Raw genomic sequence first — 25,716 nt, forward strand, 5'->3', positions numbered from 1 at the left:
GATTGATTTTTTTGCAGTTATCTCTGAATATGTTATTTGTTTACATGATACCTTAAAAAGCAGAACCCCAAGGACATCCCAGCACTAATAGGACTGACATTTTTACCTGTATTTCTACTTCCATTCTTCCTTGGAAACATACTTTGCAAGAGCTGCAGACAACCAAATATAAATGCAGTGAACCAACAGCACTCAGCTGAATGGAAAATATCTCCAAAATGACATGGGGGCAAAGCAATCTAGCAGTGATGGAAAACAGGTAGTGTGCTATTAGTATCAGGAGCATCAGTCCTCAAGAGTGCAGCACAGTGGTTGAAAGGAAGCGCCGGCCCCTAGAGTCACTGTTCTGCATGCAGACTCTCAGTACAAACAAGTGACACATAACAGCAAAGCCAGGCAATGTCTTCAGTACTAAAAACATGGGTCCGAGATCTGCTGAATCCTGCCTGATGGCAAATGCCCAGATAACTGGCAATGCTGTAGAACTGTGAGTCTACAGTGCTTATCGTTTTGTAGCCATGACCCCCATGATCATAGCCAAATAAAATTGGGTGACCCAACAGAGGTGTCTTTGCTGTGTTTGGCTTACCATGTGCCTGGAGAGCTGGGGTTCAGCTGACTTTGTTTTTGCTATGTTACTATGTAATTAGGAGTGGGCCAAAAATACTGGGATAAATTTTATAAAGTATCACATACCATGTAAAATGAGTTTATCTTATTGGGCAGACTGGATGGACTGTACATTTACTATGTCATTTACTATGTTACTATTTATTTATTTCATGCTTCGAGAACAGTGACGCTCACACTCTCATCAAGAAGCTCAGAAGTTTTCTTTCTCCATTTTCCTAAGGTGTTGTTAGAGCAATCCAGTGTTTGCACAAGACTCTCCTTATGAGAACCAATAGCACTTTGCCATTCAGGGACTCCTGAGGCAGGCCTGAACGGCCGAAACACGACTCGTGTCGAGTCCAGTTTTTTTAAGAATAAGCTCTTGCTGTGAACTTTTTTCTGAGTCCAGTAGAAGTTTGTTTGGCGTCATCCATCTTGTCGCCTTCGCTGTGTTCTTTTCTTGACATTTATATCCCACATTATCCCAAACTATTAGCTTATGTGGTGTTCTGATTGCACTTTTTAGAATTTATGTCATGTTATTTTTGTTATTGTAAATTTGCATATTTTTATGTATGTACTATTGTACACCGCCCTGAGTAAGGGCAGATTATAAATAATAAATTAAATCAAATCAATAATGATGCACCGATGGAAATCCCACCCAGGTTGTGACCCCAAAGGTAGATTCTGTGACCCCATTTAGGAAACTCTGATCTAAAAAGCAGGGGGTATTCACTGTATCAGTGAAATAAATCTGGCTTCTGCTGTTTCAGAAGCTCTGTGACAGTCATGCTGCCTTCAGTGCAAGGTAGAATGAGGTCCCTATTCTAGTACTTCCATCTCTGTGGCTCACCATGAAAGGTTGTGATAGCCCTTGATAAATGAGATTTGGGTCTCCCCCAGCAAGCTCCTCTGGCATGCTTTTGGGCAACTATTTTTGGATAAAGGAGACCACATGTTTCTCTTATGCCCACATACTCCAAAAGTAATGCTAAAAATGAGTACAAGCCAGTAACCTAAGGGCCCTTTTTACCAAACAGCATTAAAAGGTGGCTCACGGTGGCACTGGCACACAGGATTGCTTGCACACCGAGACCACCTTTTACCACCGCCGGTTTTTTTAAAGAGACAGTAAATGGCCATGCAGTAATTAAAAAATTAAAGAACTAAGCATATCAATAATATCCAAAACAATCAAACAATCCACAAAAACTGACAAATGACTCTGTTTACAGGGAAAAAGCCTCAGAGCTCCAAGAACAAACATCAATCCCACAGAGCTTAAGCAGGTCTTCTCTTCTTCATAGGCAAAAAAAAACCCTGATACCACAGATCAGGGCAGCAAGTGAAGGACTGCACAGCGGAGAGCAGAGAGTAGCATCCAATGAACATTACTCAACAAAGATAAGTGTAATAAGTGCATATTGGATAGCGTGGTATGCTCCAGTGGTGATCTATGTACAGAAGACATATTATTTCTTTAAAATAGCACACATTTTTCTTAAATTTGTCTTTTGACCACTGAAAATAAAGTTTTTTGTTCAGATCTGTGGTATCAGGGTTTTTTTTTGCCTATGATGAAGAGAAGACCATTGTGTCTGCTTAAGCTCCATGGGATGTTTGATCTCGGAGCTCTTTGAGGCTTTTTCCCTGTAAACAGAGTCATTTGTCATTTTTTTGTGGCTTGTTTGATTGTTTTGGTAATTAAAAAATTGCCATGTGGCCATTTACTGCTGCAGCCCTTACCACCTCCTATTTAGGAGATGGTGAGGGCTCTGGTGCCAACCTGGTGGTAACCAGGCAGTACATGGTGCTGCCCGATTACCACCGGGCACACCCCCATCACTAGGAAATTTTTAAAGATTACCTAGTGTCAAATTAAAGATCAGGCTCAGAACCGCATCTGAAGATTTTGTATTGTCGCCAGCAGATCCTCCCTTGACCGAATGTGATCCTAAGGCAATGTTGTTGGAATTAAAGGAAACCTTAAATAAGGATAAGGCTAACAGAGCTACAGGGCTTAAGGATCTTAACCAGGATTTGTGCAGTGGCCTGAAGAACTTGGGCCATCGCGTGGAGAGAAATTAAATGCTACGGACAATATTATTGTTTCACTAACAGAAAAAGTGGAGAATCTGAGGATCGCTCCAGGTGCAATAATTTACGGATCTGCGGTATCCCAGAGCCAGAGGGTGACGAAAACTGTAAGCAACTTGTTCAAGACATTTGTCAGCAAATACTATCTGGAGATTCAAATGCTAATGAGCAAGTGCAAGCTATAAAAATAGTGTGCAAACATCGGGCTCTGGGCCTTCCACGAGCTATTCGGCCTTAGGACATCATCATGTATCTCCATACCTACTCTGTTAATGGGCAGATCTTGTACAAGGCTCATCGCTTGGGTAACATGATATGCCGATTGAACTTTTTCAGGATCTTTCAGCCATGACTTTACAGAAGCGCTGAGATCTGAAGGAAATCACTACAATACTGCAGTGGAAAACGTATACATTATAAATAGCAGTTCCCATTTGGACTTACAGTAGCACTACCTACAAAATCAAGACATTGATAGAGGACTGACAACTACCGTAGTAAAGCGGGGCTTTGGAAAGATGTGGCATCTCCATATGTACAGGAAAATACAGCACATCTGAAAACATCCAGATGGCATCAGGTCTCTAATCGTGGGAAACATTTGAAGAGGAATTCAGAAGAATTTTCTGATAGAGCTCAGCATACCAGATGAAGCTTTTTGTTTAGGGCACCTGAGTGAGTATTCGATATTCCATCTTGCATTAGTGCTGACTGAGAGAATTCCTTCTCGTGAAGTCTTCAAGATAGGGGCACCTTATATGCCCTCTTATTTAAGGTGGCTTGTAGGACATTATGCTTTGCTGGGGCTTACCTGTTTAATTTTGGTGGCGGGGGAGAATATCCGCTCTTTTACTCTATTGTGGGGTTTGTCCTGGAGCGCACAGTGTACGCTCTTTCGAAAAACTGCGCTATTGATGGCACATGAAAAAGCACAAGCTTTGTGTGTTTTTCTGCCTGTTTTCATTTGCCACTGACATGAAATGTCGTAAGAATATGTCATTCACAACCCCAAAAAGGGCTTATGAATTTCACCCCCATGCTTAAAAGCCAATCTTCTAGTGTGAAATTCCAGATCAAATACACTCTTATCCACTCAAATTGACTCACCACATAGGAGAAGGAAAACACTTCAGTGGCTGAGTTGGCTTATGGCAATAATTGCCAAATAGCCTCACAATTGACACATCCTTAGTCTATAAAACCTCCCCTCATTTAATTTAGACTTTTTTCTTTTTATGAGACTTTTTTTTTACTTTTAATTCTTTACACTCCCAGTAATATAGAGTTCAATGACTCCATTCAAATGCAATGTCCACAGAACTGCATATTATTCACTCCAAGAGGTTTTCGATGCAATACAAATATAGTGCAAACGTTTCACAACACCTGTCTTTGAAGCTGTTCTCATCTGCTCAATGGAGCTGCCCGTTTCACCGGATGCTTCATCAGGAGCTGCTTCAAAAAAATGTCAGTTTGAACCTATTTAGCGAGATGCCTGCAGGTGCTTCTGATGAGCACAGACAGAAAGGCAGTCCTAGGACTTAGTTGCATTGATAAAATCTGGACTGGCTGGGTACCACTGCTGCAAGAGTCGTACAACTGAAACAACGAGCCGGATTCGGCATTCGCCTCTGAGCTCAGGCAGTAACTCACCTTTAGTAGCTTGATCTCCCGCATGGCGATTTTTTTAACCATTTTGTCATCTTCGCTTTCCAAAAACTTCTTCACAGCCACTATTCTCCCACTGTCCTTCTGTCTGCACTTCATCACCATGCCATAGCTTCCTTCTCCCACAAGCCCAAGGTTTTCATACTTTTCCATAATATGTGAGAATCCACTGCGTCTTTGTGCCGGAAGCTGTAAGATAAAGAAGACAAATGTTCAGCGTGAATGCTGAGATGTGTCATATACAGTGGCAGCAGTTGCAGCAAGTCCTTCACTCATCTCACAATGTTGACTACTGCTGGCATTCACCTTTCTGACTGAAAAGTAGTCAGCTCTTTAATTAGTCCACAGTTTGGATGATGCTGTGTTAACAATAATTGCTATTATTGTTGAACATTACAATTTATAACGTTACATCACAATTGTTAACCTTACAAGTAATGCTTAAAACAAATGCTCTATACACAAAAGAAAACAGTTGTGGTTTTTCTGTTCTTCGGTCAACTATTGCCAGAGGCACATGGGCACTGCCCGAGATGTACTATCATCCCAAATGCAAGAACAATTCTGGACAATGGGGAAAATGCTACAAAATGTTCTATCCTTAGTGCAACTATTAACTTCAGATCCTGCACAAATTTTTTTGTGTGTATACAACTTCCAATGCAGGAAAGATTGTAGCACACAAAAATCTGCAGTAAGGGGGGAAATAAACCACTGCGCTAATTAGCATGATGGCTGTGGAAAAGAATGTTAATGAGGTGAACATGGAATAATTTCCAGTGCAACAAAATGCACTAAATTTTAATGCTTTTTACTTCCCACTCAGTACTGAATTTTCACCACTACAGATGAAATAAATTTTAACTGCCAATTGACTTCAAGACAAAGTCAATTGGAAGTTAAAAGAATATAAGCCACCAAAAAGACATGAGATCCCCAAGTTGGAAGCTTATGGAGACAGGATTGCCAGTTTGGGAGCCGACAGACTGGGGAACCCTTGACCCAAGGCTTCTGAGTCTCTGGGTCCTGATTCAAGGACCCCGTCAGGTAGATGGCCTAAGCCCAGGCCCCCTGCATTTACTTTCCCCACCCATCTATCTTCACTTACCCTCTAACCCACCCCACAAACCCAGTCAACTCCCACCCATCCAACCACTAACCCACCCCGTATGTACCTAACCCCCCATTCAATCACTAACCTATGTACCCACCCACCGCTCTACCCCCCTACCATCCCATAATCAGCCCAAAATTACTTTCACCTCTAACGAAGTTAACTGGAAGTAAATTTAACTTCAACGTTAACTTCACCATGCACTTTTTTTTTTTTTACTGTATTTTGGATATAACACACAATTTTGGATGCCCAGATGTTTTTACATCCAAAGTAAACATGCAGTATTTTAAAATCTCCATTTAGGGCTTCTTTCACAAAGCCGTGCTAGCGATTCCCACGCGACAAATGACAGGAAGCCCATAGGAATTGATTGGGCTTTCTCTCATTTGCCACACCAAGAATCGATAGCGCAGCTTTGTAAAAGAGGCCCTAAGAAAATAACACAGATTTTCAGCCCCCTCCTCTTAAATCAGCCCCTATGGAAATAAAGTAGTGTGGCTGCCCTACTAGTATGCTTGGACCCATATAATTAAATTCAAAGCTCAATGTAAGTCGATCCCAATAAAGAGGTATGGCGTATACCTATCTGCTGACCTTTATTCCAAGATGGGGAAAAAAAACATCTAGTATTAACCAAATTATTGGCATGGCCTGAAAGTCAGTTATAGCGTGTCACATTGAAGGAATCATAAATTTGTTCACTGATTCCAAAACTCATTAAAGAAAAGAGTTCAGCCAATCCCTACTTTTGCCATGCTGAACTATTAGCAAGAAATTACTGACTTATTAGGCTAAAAAACAAAACCACAGTTCATGTATCAGCTGGGTAATCTTTTTGATTAAATGTGATACCTACATACTATATTTAAGAATGTGTGTAATTCATGTTCAATGCAGGTTACCCAAACTTGGAAATCAGAAGCATTTCTGCCATAGAGCAATTTGCCAAAACCTTGGGTATGTCAATATGCCAGTGGTGTGCTGGAGCGGGCTCTCACGGGCTCGCGAGAGCCAGTTGTTAAATTTTTAAGAATTTTGGGAGCCGGTTGTTAAAGTAGGCCTCCCCATGGCTACTTTAACAACTGACTCCCAAAATGTGGGCTTGGGCCCCCTCCTGAATTCTCTTTTACTTTGCTGGCTTTGATGCTGGCCCCACCAGCCAAGTAAATAGATTGCTGCTGCTCCCTGTTCCTTGTTTCTGACTCTGAGCATCAGGCTGGGACTTTTCATGCAAGAGCAAGAAGGTTCCATCATGCTGCTCAGAGCCAGAAACAAGCAGCAGAGAATGGTGGCAGTCCATTTATTGGCTGGTGGGGCTCGGCAAATGTATGCCTAGCGTGCCCGCACAAGGGAGGGGAGAGTGAGGCATGTATTCCCCCCTCCCCCCAAATTTCAGGGCCAGCTATGCCCGGAGAGAGAGCCCGTTGTTAAAAATTTACCAGCACACCCCTGAATATGCCTGACATTTGCTATTCCTCTCCAGATGTGCAGAGTCACTCTTTTGAGATCAGCAACATCTGGATTTTCACAAAGAAAGCCAATGAGCACACCAAAGGATATGCAGAGGTTTTTTTCTCTCCCTTGTTTACATGTCATTTTGTTGGTCAGATTTTTCAATTCATTTTATTTTCTGTGGGGTTATTTGTTTTGTTTCATTTGTTTTTAAAAGTGCACCATTTTACACTAAAACAAAAAAAAAAACATACTCCTAAAATTACCAAAAAGCTGCCCAGGCTTGCTGTGTCCTTCCCATGCTCTACCACCCCTTAACCTCCCCAGTACTTTACCTATCTGCTGCCTCTAGAGGGTACACCCATTCTGTCCAATGTTCCAATTCCAACAGTTTGTTCATTTTGTTACTTGGGTATGATTCTTTTGATTCTTCATTATCATTTGAACAGCAAATATCTCAAGTAGTTAAGAAGAGTTTCCTTTGGCTTTGTCGCATCTATTCCATTCAAAAGTATATTGACTTTGCTTGAATACACATTTGTAGAATTGACTATTGTAATATTGTCTATGCAGGTATCACTCAGGTTCAACGCCGTCTTCAAAACTGCACTACCGATTAGCGTGCGCTGAATACGAAGAAGCCCATGGGAATTGAATGGGTTCATATTTAGTGTGCCGCTAATTGGTAGCGTCACTTTGTAAAAGAAGCCCAGTCTTCTCAAAAATTTCCCTCCTAAACTCTTAAATGAGGTACCAGTCTATATATCAATGAATACTGTATGTCTGGGATGGGTAGTTGGGGGTGTGAAAAATCACATACCATTCATCACTGCTTTATAGAAACAGCTGTCTTTCACCTTCTCACAACAAAAATGTGTTGTTCTGCAAATCATTTTCTTCAAACTTTAGTTCACCAAAATCACACTTCTCCCACTGATGGTCTTTGTGACCTTAGGCAAGTCACTTAACCCTCCACTGCCTCAGATACTTAGATTATAAGGGCCTCTGTAACAAGTATCAATCTATTGTACATGAATTGTAACTCATCCTGAGAATCAATATGGAAAAGTGAGTAATGAAATCCAATCCAATCCCCTTCCCCTCTTTCAGTACCCCCTGAATGTGTTTAAGCCATATTGAATGCTTTCTTTTCATACCAAATATCTCCTGAAGGTGTGGAAGAATTTAATCCTATTGTGATTAAAAGCAGATGTTTTTTATGCATCAACTGTATTTGCATTGTATTGTGCATGTGGAGAATAAAACCTGTCCAATGACTTCACTGCACTGCTGTTAGTGGGATCAGGGCATGATCTGGAATGTCTTCAGTGGTCTCTTCAAAGCAGTGATGCAACATACAGTCAAGCATGTTTCAGCTGTGATGCAGTGTACAGTCTGAAAACTATGAAGGCCATTCTATAAACTGATGCCTAAAGGTACACGCCACTTCCTTGTGTCATAGGTTGCATTAATTGACAGGCATCTATGGACCCTAAGCGCTATCCTATAAGGTAGCACCTAAGTATCATAGCGCGCCTAAGTGCAAGGGAGCCTACACATGGGTGGGCCATGGACGTGTCTCCCAGTTATCTGCATAGTTTATAGAATACTATAAATTACACACATCATTTGATGCATTTAGGCAGGGGCAACCCAAGGCAATCCCGAGGCAGGGATGAGATCTCGCCCATGCGCGGTCTGGCCTCCCTCCCCTTCCCTCCTCAACCCTCTTTCCTGCATTTACCTTGTTTCTTTTCCAAAATGCGGCAGTGATTCCCACAGGCTGCCCTGCCGCAGTGCCACCTCTTCACTCTACTGTGTCCTGCCTCTGAGGAAACAGGAAGTTACGTCAAGAGGTGGGCCACAGTAGGGAGAAGAGGCCGGTGCCGGCAGCAGGGCAGCCTATTGGAGTCGCTGCCAGTGCCACTGCCACCTTTTGGAGATGAAAAAAATAAGATAAACGTGAGGAAGAGAGTTGATAAGGGAAGGGGAGAGTGCCACTCCTGGTGAACGCAGCCTGAGGCCCCCGCCTCAGATGGCTTAATGGTAGTGCCACCACTGCATTTAGGAAACACCAATTTACACCTGCCATTGACATGATATACGAGGGTATATCAGTGGTGTATCTAACTTGGTTTCCCCTCAGGGCAGACACCCTCTCCTCCAGGCCTGTCCCTCTGCTGTTCCTTCCCTCCCTTCTCCAAGTACGGAGGTGCGCTGAGCGATCCCATGGCTGTCGGCTCTGCCAGTCCCCTGCCCCCTCTGACGTCAACTTCCTGTTCCGGGGCAGAAGCCTGGCAGAGCCGAGAGCCGCACATCTGCTCAGGACACCACCTTGCTGCCTGCACGCAAGGTGCACCTCCCCCATTGCTCTGCCCTTTGTACACAACTGGGGTGTACCTAAACATGGGTGTGCCAAGAGGCTATTATAGAATTGACACTAAGCACGTGGCATTGGGGAACTTAAACTAAGGTACCAATTTATAAAATTGAGGCCTATATGACAACCACCTCTAGCTCTTAACTCATTGCTCCCTCTAAGTAAAGAAAAATCATTCATCAGTCTTCTACATTACCAATGAATCTAATTGGCGGGGGGGGAGGGGGGGTCCACTAAAACCTTAAAAGCAAGATGAATTAGTTGTTTCTTTTCCCTCGATATAACAAGAATCTCAGTTTACCAGGTTTTCTTTCCACAAGGGTTGTTTTTAAAGAAAACCTTCCCTGGTTACCACTGAATGAGAAGAGCTCCATTTTTTTCCATGTCAACAAGCTGTTGCCTGGTACTGTTTGCTGTGCATCCAGCCTACACATAGCCCCAAGTCATAACCATGACTTTTAACTGCTTTTTAAATAGCTTCTATTGCCCTAAACATAAGATGCCTTCTCTTAAGATTGATATTCTAGCTGTACCAGAACTTCAGTGAACTCTCATCTGAAAATAATTTACTACCTGGAAAGAAACCAATCATATGCAAAGACACTCACTGACCATACACTGTATCTGAGCTGGTATCGAATAGGTCTGGACAAAGCACTGATATTAGCAGGTTGCAAGACATCCTGGCCTAGAAGGCATTACACCTTCTGACTGTGTTGCAGAAGCAGCATGGATTGTTGTGGAACTAGAATGAATACATTTTTCAGGGGTCCTTTTACTAAGCCGTGGTAAAAAGCAGGGGCGTAGCTAGTTGGGGCCAGGGAAATGGGCCCCTGCAGATTTAGCCCTAGCCCCCCTGCTTTCACCCCCCCCCCTCTGCTGCCGACCCTCCCCTGCCACATTCGACCCCCCCCCCCCCATCGCCACCAGCCCTCCCCCGCCGCTGCCATCAGGTACCTTTTGCTGGCAGGGGTCCCCAACCCCCGCCAGCCGGTCCTCTTCAGTGCCAGTCTCTGAGTCTGGCGCGTTGCTGATCTGGATTCTGTTTCTGTGAGTCCTGACGTCCCGCACGTAGGGACGTGCAGGACGTCAGGACTCACAGAAACAGAATCCAGCTTAGCGAACACACCGGACTCAGAGACTGGTGCTGAAGGGGACCCCCGCCAGCAAAGGTACCTGGCAGTGGTAGGGGGGGGGGGTTGGCGGCAGCAGGAGGGGGTCAAAAGGGATGGGGGAGAGGAGGGGCGGTGACGCAGGAGGGGGGGTCAAAAGTGGCGGGGGGGGGGGCGGTGGCGCCAGGGGGGCTAAAATGTGCCCCCTCACCTCGGGTTCTGGACCCCCTTCCCGCCAAAGTCTGGCTACACCCCTGATAAAAAGTGGTCCGCAGTAGTATGGGCATGTGTTTTTGGTGCATGCTGAGCCATTTTTTACCGCAGCTGGGGAAAAAAGGCATTTTTCAATGGGGCAGTAAATGGCCGTGTGCTAAAGCTAAAAGCAGCGTGTGGCTATTTACTGCCTGAGCTCTTACAGCCACCTACTGACCTAGCAGTATGAGCTCACACGCTACTCGTGCAGTAATCATGCAGCGCATGCCAATGTGGCCACAGTGCTGATTACCGCTGGGAACGCCCCCCACTGTGGTAGAAAATTGAAAAATGTTTTCCTCCATGGGAAACAGAGCACGCTAACTTTGAAACTACTGCAGGGCACCTGCACTGTCCCTGCAGTAGTGCTGATTTAGCACACGTTACCCGTGCATTAGCCCTACCCCTGCTTAGTAAAAGGGCACCTTAAGAGAGTAAAGAAATGAGATTACAGTGTGGGCAGGTGTTTACATCACAAGGATCTCATGACCCAAGCACACTGACCCCTTGATTTTATAAAAGCCACCAAAAATTGAGTGTGTATATTTAGGCGTGTGCACGATTTGTGCGTGCAAACAAGCCAATTAGTGCCAATAATTGGCTTTTTAAGAATCAATTATTGGCACTAATTAGATTTAATTGGAACTTGCGCTCATGATTTTAGGTGCGGCCCAAAAAAGTAGGCAGGGAAATGGGATGGACATGGGCATTTTGAGGCAGTTCAGGGGTGTGATTTTGAGTCACAAATGTAATGATAGAATAAGGGTGCTTTGAATGTAAATTTAGGCGCCGCCATTGCACAATGTTTTTGTGGGTGCAAATGGTATTGCTTAAATTTGCACATGACCTCTCCGCTTATGCATTATTCTAAAAACTGTGTTGAGTTTGACAAACAGCTTATAGAATACCACATGTGGGGTTTTTCTGTGACAAATTCACCCCTGAATGTAGTTTCCTACAGGGAACCCAAAATCACCAGAGTGACTCTGCATATCTAATAAGAGATAATCAGACTCATGCACACTGAAATGAGGCAGCTAATGGCAGGTCCAAAATGCTTCACTATATACTCATTTTCACCCTATTTGCTCTCTTGTGTACTGTCTGCTCCAGCGTTGACTTGCATATATTTGTATACACCAGCCAGCCCAAATAACTATTCATTTCTGCCTCTTCTCCAGCTTCAGAATGGATGAATTGACCTCAAAGCATTTTAAAGGTTCTCCACAGAGCTATAAATCTGGCCAGTGCCAACTCAGTTCAGTGTTATTTCTCTGAAATACCTCAACTGCATCCAAAAAATAATCAGCGGTGTACACTAATATAAAATATTAAAAACACCAAATCAAAATTAATACACCAAAACAGCAGATTAAAATAAATAATAAACCCACCCATAAAAGCATTAATCTGTTTCTGCAATATCCAATATTATGTTCAGGAGGCAGTGCCTCCAAATAGGTTAATTTTGCGATACCATGAAGGTAATGCACCTCACTCCTAAGCCACAGTGTGGGGTGTATAGGGCAGGGCCGGCCCTCCCACTAAGCAGACGAAGCACCTAGCTCCAGTATGGCAGGAGAACAACACTGCATATCCCCCTTCCCTTCCCCCTGCCAGGCCTGCAAGCAACACCACCGGCACCTCACTTCCTCCTGGGCCTGATGCACCAGTGGGACTCAGAACTGCATTAGGCCTTAAACACAGACCTGTGCTCAAGCCCTGCAGCGTCATGCCTCCCCCCCCCCCCCCCCCCAACCTCTTCAAACAGGAAGTTTGTGTTGGTGGGGAGAGGAGGCAGAACACAGCAATGCTTGAAGATGGGCCTATGCTCATATACCATGCTGTTGTGCACTTTCAGCTCAGGCAGCAACTAAGGGAAGGTAAAGGAAGGAAGATGGGGGCTACCTGGGGATTTAAGCAGGGCCGCAGAGAGACTTAGCCGAGCCCGGGGCAAGGCAGCCACCGCCAGGCAGGGCCCGCCCCGCCCACCCTCAGGGTCGTCGCTGCCACTGCCCGCCACCGCAACTGTAATACCTTGGCTGGCGGGGATCCCAAGGCCTCACCAGCAGAAGAGTCTTCCTCCAGAGCTGCTCTTCTTCACTCTGCCACGTGGCATGCCCCTGCGGCTGCTTTTTCTCTCAGGTCGCGCATGCTCGGTTTCAACACCGAGAGTGGCCAGCCTGAGGGGAAAATCAGCCACTTGGAAGGCAACGCGGCAGACTGTGAAGAAGAGTAGCGCTGGAGGAAGATCTTTTCTGCTGGCAGGGCTCCCTGCCAGCCTGCTGTGTCTGCTCCTCCGGGTCCTCCCCAGCCTCCAAGGGGGGCCTGGCGCCGTAGCTTTCTTTCTCCCGCTCCTGTCGGGACGTGATCACCCAGGTCCCCGTCTGGAGCAGGAGAAAGAGAGAGACCCCAGTGCCGGGCCCCCCTTGGAGGCCCGGGCCCAGATAATTTTTGCCTCCCCTGCTCCCCCTCTCAGTGGCCCTGGATGTAAGAGGAAGGGGAGATGCCAGCCACATGGGGAGGGGAGAAGAAAAGGAAGATGCTGGCCAATGGTGGGTAGGAGAGATGATGTACTATGGAGTAGGGTCTTGAACCACCTAGGGAGGCAGGGAGCAAGGCCTTGAGCCACCCTGGAGTGGGGGTGAGGGTGGGAAATAGGACCTTGAGTTTCCCCGGGGGGGAGAAGATACATAGTTGAAAGTTTGTCTAGGTCAGTTCTTCATTACACCCAGGGGCCAATGGTGACTCCCAGACAGAGCCTAACGATGCTGCACCTTGGCTCTTCCATTGCTTAACTGACATGACATTAAGACTCAATACGTGATAAGAAATATCATTATTGTACGAAACAAAACATCATAAATATTTATAATGATTAGAAAAACACTGAAATTCGTGTTAGATAATGGGTGTGGCAGACAGCAGTAAAAGTTAAGGACATGATAGCTATGGGGGAAAAAAACTCGGTGGTGCCCTAAAACCATTCCTATTTTGCTTAATGGTTAATACAGAGCTGTCTGGCTCTCTGACTCTTCTTTATACCCCTCCCCCTCTCTCACACCAGTGTTGTTACTGGCACTACATCCACATCAATTGTTTTGCTTTCCAGCTCCACCATTCAGCTCTGTACATTTGAGCCCTATGCTGCCCAGCTCTTTCACTATTCTCATAAGACTGATAGTTGTGTGGGAGAAGCTCAAATTTGCTGAGAGCCAGATGGTGCAAAAAAAAAAAAAAAAAAGAAAGAAATCTGAACAGCTGTCCAGAGCTGGTACTGCCAACAAATCTATGAAGCAAATAGCGGAGGATTAAAAAACAGGGGGGAGGGGTTAAAGTGGAGACAGGATGGTGAAGGCAGATTGGTGAGGACAGGAATTGGGATTAGCTGGGATAGTGCAAGAGGAGTTTGCAAGGAAGAGAAGTTGGGGAACAGGGACAGAGAATGTATGTGGGGAGGGGAGATGAGCTTAGGGAAAGAGAAAATGTGTGGGGTTAGGATTTATTGTAGTTACATAGATTACTCAGAAAGTGCCTGAGCAGTCAGGCTGACCATATCAGAACCTCTCAGGACAGTTGTGTCATTAGAGGAGGCTCCCCTCCCTCCCACCCCCCCCCCCCCCCCCCAACAACTCAGTTGATCATCTCCTATGTCCAGAAACAGTCTTAGCTTTCACATTGACTTTTTTGGGGGCCAACATGGCCCCTGCTAGAAAAATAGTGAAGATCATTGGCCCTGGTATGGAGATGTGGGCTCTACCAGAGGCCAGCTTCTACTCCTTCTGGAGACTTGCATGGGGACGGGTTTCACGGGAATCCTGTGGAACCTGTAGGGTTCCGGCAGGGACGGAAGCAACTCTGCAGGTTTCCCGAGGGGATGGAAGATGTTCTCCTGTGGGAACGGAAACCATTCCTGTGGGGTTCCTATGGAAGTGAATGCTACACTTGCGCTGGCCTCTCACTTACCGAGTACCAAGTTCCTTGAGTGCTGTCTCCTCCTTCTTGCTTTAACAGCACAGATGCGGAAAGTCTCCATTACGGAGGTGGTAGAGACATAAATGGTGATGGAATTCAAAAAGGCATGGGATGAACACAGAGGATCTCTAATTAGAAAGTGGAAGTTATAAAAATCCTAAACTTAAATGGCTGCATGTGTGTGGATGCGTTGAGTGACGCATAGATGGTGACTCTGGCTGTGATGAACTAGGGCCAATACCAGACAGACTTGTATTGTCTGTGTCTCATATATGGCAATCTGGTTTAGGATGGGCTGGAAAGGGCTTAGACAACAACTTTAGTGGCTGGAACATGAGGACAGTGCTGGACAGATTTTTACGGTCTATTTCCCACAAATTAGAAGACAAATAGGCTGGAGTGGGCTTCGACGACAACTCCAACAGTTGGAACATAAGGATAGGGCCAGGCGGACTTCTATGGTCTATGTCCCAGAAATGCTAAAGACCATAATCAAGTATATAATATCACGTTCATTGTTGATTTAATTATGAATTGATAATGAGCGTGACTGTTGTGCAGACTGGACCATTCAGGTTTTATCTGCTGTCACTTACTATGTTACTATAAATCATCTCTGCTCCCAAGCTGAAGCGCAGACCTCAGCCTCACCTGACCTACTGGCGCATGCAAGTGGTGACCTCTCAGCACACAGTGCCAGTGAATCAGAGACAAGTCTTACATGTGCGCACCAGAGTGTTCCAACTTCTGTTCCTTCCTTGCCTGCAGTGCTGCGGCTTGAACCCAGAGAGAGACGATTGGAATTTTTTTTTAATGTACCATTAAATTCTTGCGGGGATGGGCAAGATTTCAGTGGGGACGGGTGGGAATGGATAAAATTCCAGAGGGTACGGGCGTGGACGGGTAAGATTTCTGTCCCCGTGCAATTCTCTATTCTGGAGCTGGCTAGGAATGCTGCAGGGACACTTACTGGCCAGACACAGAACCGCACGCATAGAGGACTGTTTTAAGAAGTGGAAGCCCAACATTTACATGCTGTTTATGCACTTGTTTAGAATATTATTCAACATAGCACCTGTTCCTCAAATTTCAGGGTAATTTATCAAATATCATAAAGTATATACAACACCTGTTACATTAATATTATATTGGACCTCAGGGTGTTACTGCACGGCTCTACTCTCCTCTGCTGTTCAGTCTCACACACCCTATTCATCACTGGTCCAATCAATGTTCTCTTTGTCACTCACTTATTCTTTATACTTCCCAATGTGCAATATAAGTTTCAAAGAAGTAAGTTACAAATACTCATCTTTTAAGATCTCTTATATGAATTGGCTAGCGGCTCACTTTCCAAACTAGGCCATGTTTCGCTGTTTGCTGTATCAAGGAATTCCCCTTAACTATGTGGAAACTGTACAAAGCAGATCGTAGATAAACCAAAGAGATATTTTATTAATATGATAAAGATAAAATATGCATACAATAGTCTGTATACATAAAATAGCCCGACACAGGCCGTGTTTCGCCCAACTGGGCTGCTTCAGGGGCTAAAGAGTGGTTCTTCACTACCATATTCGGAGATTAGAGGCTGCTCATATGACCTCAGGTCCATAACCATTTGTTTTTGCGTCTCTGGATGAGCCGTTTTTTTCAGGATATTGTCCATACACTTGCCTTTACCAAGCATATCTTTTGTTTGGTAGTGAAGAACCACTCTTTAGCCCCTGAAGCAGCCCAGTTGGGCGAAACACGGCCTGTGTCGGGCTATTTTATGTATACGGACTATTGTATGCATATTTTATCTTTATCATATTAATAAAATATCTCTTTGGTTTATCTACGATCTGCTTTGTACAGTTTCCACTTTGGAGTTTGCAGATCGTCTGCCCCTTTGTTTTCTTGGACCATTCCCCTTAACTAGCCAGTTCCATCATTCTGCCTCACATTCCAAATATTAGCATATATGCAAATATATGCGTGTATGCATGCACATTCTGCCTAAAAACTATTCTGTAAGTATGCACATATCTCCAACAGCGCGTAGTCAGCAGGTGGGAGTACACATGGACGGTTGGGCAGAGCATGGGTGGGACACATAGTAATACAAGCAGGGAGAAATTCTATAAATGGCCTCTCTCCAAAAATTAAGGGGTCCTTTTATAAAGCAACGGTGGAGCCACCGCCGCATTGTTGTGCACCAATCTGGCACCACCGCCGACTCACCATGGGAGGCAGCGGTAGTGCTGCCCCCACCGTGCGCCATTTCCAATGCGTTGGAAATTATTTATTTTTTTCCCACCGGGGGCTTACTTGCCGATAATTGCTGCCCGATTAACACCGGGTTAGCGCGGGAGCCCCTATTGCCCTCATAAACAGGAGGCTCCCCCAGGAAATGGCCTCACAGCAAGTATAGACTTACTGCACAGCCATTTCCTTTTTATTCACAAAATCCCCGCTGCGGTAAAAGGGGCCTCGGCACCTGGCAAATCCACTTGTCAAGGACACCGCAGGGCCCCCTTTACCGCAGCATAGTAAAAGGGCCCCATCACACTGAATATCTAATAAATCAAATTGATTGATTGGAGAGCCCAATCTAGTGTATCCGGACAATTAGTAAATGTATTGATATGCGATGGTGGTGATGTTCTGTATATTGTTATCTGTGCTTGTATTATATGGATGTTTTGTTGTTTCAAGATTTTACATATGGTTAACAATATTGTTTTAGAAATTCCTGATGATGCGAGTGAAGTGAAACATGGCTCCTTGTTGAAATTCGGAAGATGCTGAGTTGAACTGAAATGAGACTTGGAAGAAGTGTATATTTCAAGAGATTTGGAAACAGTTTTTTTTTTTTTTAAGATTTTCATTTTTCAAGGGATTATTTGGAATTTATGACCAGCAAAGGATAGAGGTTATAGTTTCAGCTCCCAATGATATCGATATGGACACCTGTATCAGATAAGTGAACTCTGATTTGAATTCTCCAGAGATAGATTGGGAGGTGTTGTGATTACATTGAATTAATTAAACCTGTTGCTGGCAGGGTTTGCACATATTTATTTATTTATTTGTTACATTTGTACCCCACTTTTTCCCACCTATTTGCAGGCTCAATGTGGCTTACATAGTACCATAAAGGCGTTCGCCAGTCAGTTGATAACAAATACAAGGTTATATTGTGGTCAAGTGAGGTAGGTGTATATAAGTACATAAGTACATAAGTAATGCCAAACTGGGAAAAGACCAAGGGTCCATCGAGCCCAGCATCCTGTCCACGACAGCGGCCAATCCAGGCCAAGGGCACCTGGCAAGCTTCCCAAACGTACAAACATTCTATACATGTTATTCCTGGAATTTTGGATTTTTCCAAGTCCATTTAGTAGCGGTTTATGGACTTGTCCTTTAGGAATCCGTCCAACCCCTTTTTAAACTCTGCTAAGCTAACCGCCTTCACCACTTTCTCCGGCAACGAATTCCAGAGTTTAATTACACGTTGGGTGAAGAAAAAGTTTCTCTGATTTGTTTTAAATTTACTACACTGTAGTTTCATCGCATGCCCCCTAGTCCTAGTATTTTTGGAAAGCGTGAACAGACGCTTCACATCCACCTGTTCCACTCCACTCATTATTTTATATACCTCTATCATGTCTCCCCTCAGCCGTCTCTTCTCCCTAGCCTCCTTAGTCTTTCTTCATAGGGAAGTCGTCCCATCCCCGCTATCATTTTAGTCGCCCTTCGCTGCACCTTTTCCAATTCTACTATATCTTTCTTGAGATGCGGCGACCAGAATTGAACACAATACTCAAGGTGCGGTCGCACCATGGAGCGATACAACGGCATTATAACATCCTCACACCTGTTTTCCATACCTTTCCTAATAATACCCAACATTCTATTTGCTTTCTTAGCCGCAGCAGCACACTGAGCAGAAGGTTTCAGTGTGTCATCGACGACGACACTCAGATCCCTTTCTTGGTCCGTAACTCCTAATATAAAAATGTGATTTATTAGATTCTTTGTGTGATGGTATTTTATAGTCTTAATTATGGGAGATATTTTTATGATAGCAGAGGCTGAACTTTGTGTGTATTCCTATATATTTTGATATGCTGGCGCTCAAAACTAGTGTTAAGTGCTATTCTATACAGGGTTCACAGTGTCAATTCCCATACTTAACTTTATTTATTCATTCATTCATGACCTTTATATCCCATATTTGCCCGAAATAGACTGAAGTTCAATGTGGCTTCAAACAAACAATAAAGTGAATAAAACATAATAATGTACAGCATATAACACAAATTACAAGAAGTTCAAGAAGCAAATTAACACATGTGCAGTAAGTAACCAGGGAATTAGACTATCTCAAGGACAAACAAATAATTAAGGGTGGATAGGTGCGAGTAGGCAGGACTAGATGGGAATACGAGATTAAGAAAAGGGTGTGGGTAAAATTTAGGCACCAGATTTACACCTGCTGAAACCTGGTATAAATGCTGGTGCCTATGTTATGCACACTGAGGGGCCATTTTTACTAAAGGGTTGGTGCATGGCAATTGGCTTGCCATGCCCCAGTCCAGAACCACCGCCAGGCTACTAAGGGAGTCTGGCAGTAGTTCCCACCCCCAGCATGCACCATTTCCAGTGCTACAAAAATATTTTCTATTTTTGTAGTGACAGTGCTAACCCGGCGGTAGTCGGGTTACCACCGGGTTAGCACAGGAGCCCTTACTGCCACCTCAATAGGTGGCAGGAACTGCTGCCCCCGAAATGGCCACATGGCAAGTGGTTCACTCACTGCACGGCCATTTCTTTTGGAGAAAAAAAAAGAGACAGACTTTTACTCGCTGTGGTAAAAGGGGGCCTCAGCATACATCAAAAACGTGCTGTCGCTAGCGCAGGCCCACTTTTACTGCAGCTTAGTAAAAGGACCCCCGAGGAAGTAATATTATAAATACATGCATAACTTTTCAGAATGCTCCTAACATGCCCCTGGACACACCCCCTTTTGAGTTACATTATATGTGAGTTAGGCGTCCTGCCTTACAGAACAGCGTGCGACCAGATGCAAGTGCAAATTATAATGAGCGCAAATTAACATCAGTAATTAGTTGTTGCCCCCCAATTACTGAAGGTTAAGAGCTCATTAACCAATTAATTTGCAAGCACATCTCAGCAGTGCGACAAAATTGGGGCACCATCCCCCGGATTATATATATAGCACAGTTTAAGTTGTGCGCACAAATCCAGTCATCTTTCAGATTTCTGTGTGCAACTTAATTAGTTAACAAGCCAATCAGAGCCAATAACTGCAATTTAACAAGCAGTGATTGACACTCATTGGCATTGATTAGAATTTACTCGCACAACTGTCAAGCATATTCTCTAACATGATGCATGTAAATTCTAAGTATCATAGTTGAAAAGGAGGAGTGGCCATGGGCGGGGCCTGGGCATTTCTAAAATCTATGTGCGTGGTTATAGAATACACCCAGTCCGCACCTAATTTGGGCGTCAACATTTACATCAAATTTTACTTGGCGTAACTACCTGCAACTAAATTTAGTCGTGCGGATTGACGCTTGGCATATTCTATAATCTATGTGGACATTTAGGTGTATTCTATAAAGTACGCCGAGGCATATATTTTTTTTTCAGTGCTAAATTTTCAGGTCCCATATATAGATTCCAGAGGGTAATTTATAGAATATTTAAAATACACAGCTTGACTGTAACTGGGTTCTCTAGAGAAAGGAAAATAAGATGGTCTGCCCAATGTCACACAGGGAGGCAATCCTTCAGAATAATAGTGCAAAGCTCTCACAACTTTTGTCACACAAAGGAAATGTGATCTTTTTGTTACCAAGTGTGCAACAGTAATAGACATCTAGATAAAACTATATCACAAAGTTCAAAAAGGACTTGATAAGCATGACATGGATTACAAATAACGAGAAGAGATACATTATATGCCCCTAATACAGACAGTAAGAATAGCAAAGTTCTACCTGCTATACAGAAGAGATCATAGCTCAAGACACCCAAGATCTGGTCTTCTTCCCATGCCTACTATCCTCTTTACTCTAATATGTTTTATTCTGCGCAGCCAGGCTCCCAGAATAAATATGTGACCTTTTAATTACAGAGACAAGGGAGTAGCGTGATCAACAGGTCACTTCCAAGCAAAACCAATGAGACGAGACATGGAAAAAAATATTCTTTAATAGTAGATAAGACTTGACACGGCACCGTGTTTCGGGGAACAACGCCTGCCTCAGGAGTCTGTGTACGGTGATCACTTGTAGATGCAGCTGAAATGCAAGCAAACCAAATCAAGCCTTTAAAAAGACTAATGATTGGTGAACATGCAAGTTGCATTGCCAAAATCCCATACAAAACTTAGGGGTTTGTTTACTAAAGCTTAGCTTTAGTAAACTCGAGCTAAGCTTTAGTAAACAGAGGGTTTAGAATGGACTCAAATTCAAAAAGAACCAAGCAGGAAAACTGCTGTGTCTCCTTGGTCTTGCTTGGAAGTATCCTGTTGATCACCCCTCAGATCCAGTTTCTCCACTTTTGTGGTTACCCTTTAATTATAAGCATATTCTGTAATCAAACATTCACCTCCCTGAGTCATCCCTTCAGTTTATCAATCTGCATACATATTTTACACCAACAGGATATCAGCATGGGGATTCTGATGAAAAACAGGCCAGCAACATCCTGATCTATTTGCACACCAATTTCTCCTCAGCAACGAAATAAAAATTAGCACTAAAAGAAGCCTGTAACCGTCAACCACTGGAGCCAACTTTTCAAAATGGCTGAGGGTGCTAAACCCAATGGAAATTAGCCTTCCCTGGACACAGTCAAAGAGTTTGCTCAACACTGGGGGTGCCAGAGCACCCACAGAGCTGGCTCCCATGCCGTCGATTACCACCAATGCCGCATTAAAGCATCCAGTTTCTACCGCCTGACAACCCTGGCGAAATATTAAGAGCTGAAAAACCTACTCGATTCCCGTTCCACTCTCTCTCTCACTTGTAACAAGCCTTCCTTAGGGGCCAAAAGCCAGGTGACAGACTCGCCACTGTCAGTCACTTTTCAGCGGAGGGCACCATTGAAAAGGTCAATGAGCTACACCTGGGACAGCAAGCAGGCATGACAAGCGTGTTGTGACACAAGAATCGACCGCTTTTGACGCAGAGCGGATGATTCAGCCCTGGGTTATTCACGTCGTCAGATCATTCCACTCAACAGCAGCTCCCTCCTGCTGCCCCCTTTGCAGGACAAGCGCTCGACATCAGTCCATTTCAGTCGCTTTTAACTTTCAGGGATATATATACCCCCCAGGCCAGACACGATAAATCAACCACATAAACGTTTTTTTATATATTATTTCTACAACTTTTAAAACGTGGATCCATGGCCTTTGTCACAATGCCTTTGAATGACAAGTGAAACATTGAAATGAGTAGTAGTTCACTGTAAGCCTCTTCCCTCGACCCGTGTTAAGCAAACACCCGAAACATCCTGATATACATGTCTGCACCGTTTCGCTCACTAAACAGATTTTGTGTTGACTGCGATCGAATATGGAAGGAATGCAATCACCTATTCAAAATGTCCAAAGGTACTACTGCTGTGTCCATTAGCCACACTATCTGTTTAGCCAAACGCAAAATATGTAGCCACAGCTCGGCATGCTTTTAAAATGATCAGTAATCTGTAGAATGGAAATCGGAAACATCAACCTCAGCAGCACCTCCCAGGCCAACCAAAGCGCACAGAAACCTCCCAGAGCAAAGCTAAAAAGTGTGCGAAAGCACGTGTAATCTAACTACAAACCTCACAACGCATGCACACGTAAAAGGCTTGACAGATCGTGTGTTGAATTCTAGCACTGTGCAATTACCCAAAAAGACGTGGCAATGATCTCTCGCTCCTTTTGCACCCCGGTGATTCGCTTTCAGCACATGAAAACACTGCAGAGAACGGCGCTCGGCCTGTGCAACATCAGCATTTTATATTATCCTCGGAGAGTACAGAACAATTGAAATGAAAAGCCCCAGAAAGACTTCAAGATATGCCCTGGCGGATGAAGCTGAGTCGCTGCGGGAGATACACGGACAGGTAGCAGAGAGCGACGCTGCTAAGGCTTCAGCCTAGCAACAGCTCCTCCTCTGCAGAAGTACACACGGACAGGGGCACGGATACACCTCCACTGCCCCTTCGGCAGCACAGTTCCCACCCTGGTTGCAACTTCGGAGCTCCTGAACCGTATCTGCCTTGTCCTGGAGATCCCCCCCCCCCCCCCCCCCCACCAGTGATCCCGCTGCCAGCTTCCCACAGCTTGAAGTGAATACTGAGGAGGGGGGAAGGCAGGCAGGCAGGAGCAGCCCTTGCCTTACAAGTAGAGGGAAGGTCCCTTAGGAAGGATTGGACTCTAAATCACTGAAATCTGTTACAGATACTCATCCAAGCGCAACCAGTGAAGAAAAATATTACAAGGAGGAAAAAAAGATCTCACACAACTGTGGCAATTAATTCAAAATTCTTCTGCACACACAGTGCAAAAAGTAATCATGGATCAAACCCCCCTCCCCCCAGATGTTTTTTTGTTGTTGTTGTTTTTTTTTTTTTTTTTAAATCTTGCACTATAAAAATCTTTCCATCTCATATAATACAATATCATTCAGGCAAATCCTACCCACTGCCACATAACTTTAATAATGAAAAACTTATCTTAGTGACGCCTGTGCAGTTCTTTCTTCCTCCTTGTAATATTTTTCTTCACTGGTTGGGCTTCAATGAGTAATTTACTCTAACCATTATGCATGACTAGGTGGTGGCCTAATGCGGCTGTTTTTTTTTTGGGGGGGGGGGGCAGCAAAGAGCAGCAGCAGTCTAAGCAGAATAATACATCCTCACAGCCTCATACATTCAAAAAGCAATCAGTGCCTACTTTTACCTGCAACACAAAGCATGATATCCAATGATGTGTTTTTATTGACTCGTTGCTGTAGGGCGATCAGGACTGTAGAGTTTACTTACCATAATTTTGAGGGGGAGCCAATGGGCTTGGACCTGATAATTAATTGGCAGGGGAGCGCAAGATTGGATAATTGCTTAGGGCACACAATACTCTTGCACCGGCCCCTGGTACTCAGCAAAAAGGACTGCTGTCAAATACATTATGATTTGTCTTCAGGATAGGAGGTACCTGCTAGATCTTAGTGTAAAGCAGCTTTTAAATAAAGTAAAACTTTAAAAAAAAAAAATCATATTTATGAGCACACAAAATGATTAAGAAAGCCATGACCCTTCCAGTCTAGCCCTCATCCTATTTCTACAGCAGGGATTCTCAAGCTGCTACTATTACTACTACTTACCATTTATTTATTTTGTTACATTTGTACCCTGCGCTTTCCCACTCATGGCAGGCTCAATGTGGCTTACATGGGGCAATGGAGGGTTAAGTGACTTGCCCAGAGTCACAAGGAGCTGCCTGTGCTTGAAGTGGGAATTGAACTCAGTTCCCCAGGATCAAAGTCCACTGCACTAACCACTAGGCTACTCCTCCACTGGCAACATTCCATGTACCCTTGCAGATCACCAATGTGGCCGCGCAGGCTTCTGCTTCTGTGAGTCTGACGTCCTGCACGTACGTGCAGGACGTCAGACTCACAGAAACAGAAGCCTGCACAGCCTTCTACATGGAATGTTGCTAGTGGAATAACAACATTGCATGTAGAATCTCCAATAGTATCTATTTTATTTTTGTTACATTTGTACCCTGCACTTTCCCACTCATGGCAGGCTCAATGCGGCTTACATGGGGCAATGGAGGGTTAAGTGATTTGCCCAGAGTCACAAGGAGCTGCCTGTGCCTGAAGTGGGAATTTAAGTCAGTTCCTCAGGACCAAAGTCCACCATCCTAACCACTAGGCCACTCCTCCACTATAGTGCTACTAAATGTACCAGTGCTCTACACTAAACACAACATGAGACTGCCCCTGCTCAACAAAGGATTGTAGGGGCTCAGGCAGCCTGCAACAACAAAACAAAAAAAATCAGCCTAGGGTCTCCCAGCTGCTGTGTTCTCACCTTCTCTTTCAGCACAGAACTCCTATATTAAGAGGAAGTCTGTTCCAGTGAGGGGGCAGGAACTCAGCAGAGCCCATGCTGATTCCCCCTGCCCTCTTTGTCATGCTGCTGTTGCTCCAGTCCCAGCTCCTGTTAATAGTTGGCCCACTGAAACATGCTCAAATGCCTGGCAGAATCAAATTAATCAGATCCTTTAAGAACTTAATAGTGGGGGTCAATATAACATATGTATTAAAAACCCAGCACTAGACTCACTCTTCATACAACTTCATATAAAATGGTATGCTGAAACTTCACCTAAATGTTGTACTTACCTCAGCAGGCAACACACTCGGCGCACCGACGTCATCATCTGTCCAATTTATTAACTCTACAATTTTCAAACTACTTTTTGTGGAGAGAAAAAAAAACCGTAATTGGCACCACAGTTGCTGGTCCTCCTGTTTAAGATAAATGCACTGTGGTGCCAATTAAGTTTGTGTGTGTGTGTGGGGGGGGGGGGGGGGGTCCCAGAAAAAGTAGTTTAAAAGTAAAAGGAAAGTTATGAAAAATGTAGAGTTTATAAATTGACTGGACACATGACAATGTCAGTAAGCTGGGATCCTATGTGAAGTAAGTCACTACTGAGGTCTGTAACTACAACATTTAGGCGACATTTCAACATGCCACATTATATGAAGTTGTGACAGAGGAATGGCCTAGTGGTTAAAGCACCAGTCTTGTAATCCAGAGGTGCCTGGTTCAAATCCCACTGCTGCTCCTTGTGATCTTGGGCAAGTCACTTAACCCTCTATTGCCTCAGGTACAAACTTAGATTGTGAGCCCTCCTGCAACAGAGAAATATCCCCTGTACCTGAATGTAACTCACCTTGAGCTACTACTGAAAAAGATGTAATCAAAATAAATAAATATGTTCAAATGCCTGGTAGGGCAATCTG

At 44.3% G+C, this 25,716-nt stretch overlaps 1 protein-coding gene across 2 annotated transcripts in view; it reads right to left on the reverse strand.

Moving 5' to 3' along the window:
* CDKL2 (cyclin dependent kinase like 2) overlaps positions 1–22,787 on the reverse strand; it is a 166,868-nt gene extending 144,081 nt beyond the window's left edge. For both annotated transcript variants that reach the window (XM_030190655.1, XM_030190654.1), the window contains exons 1-2: positions 22,587–22,787; positions 4,366–4,569 (exon numbers count right to left, since the gene is read on the reverse strand). In XM_030190655.1, coding sequence (XP_030046515.1) covers positions 4,366–4,533 — 168 coding nt within the window. In that variant the 5' untranslated portion in view covers positions 4,534–4,569; positions 22,587–22,787. The remainder of the gene's footprint in view (positions 1–4,365; positions 4,570–22,586) is intronic.
* Positions 22,788–25,716: the final 2,929 nt, after the last annotated feature.

This window comes from Microcaecilia unicolor, chromosome 2, assembly GCF_901765095.1.
Source record: "Microcaecilia unicolor chromosome 2, aMicUni1.1, whole genome shotgun sequence".
Lineage (NCBI taxonomy): Eukaryota > Metazoa > Chordata > Amphibia > Gymnophiona > Siphonopidae > Microcaecilia > Microcaecilia unicolor.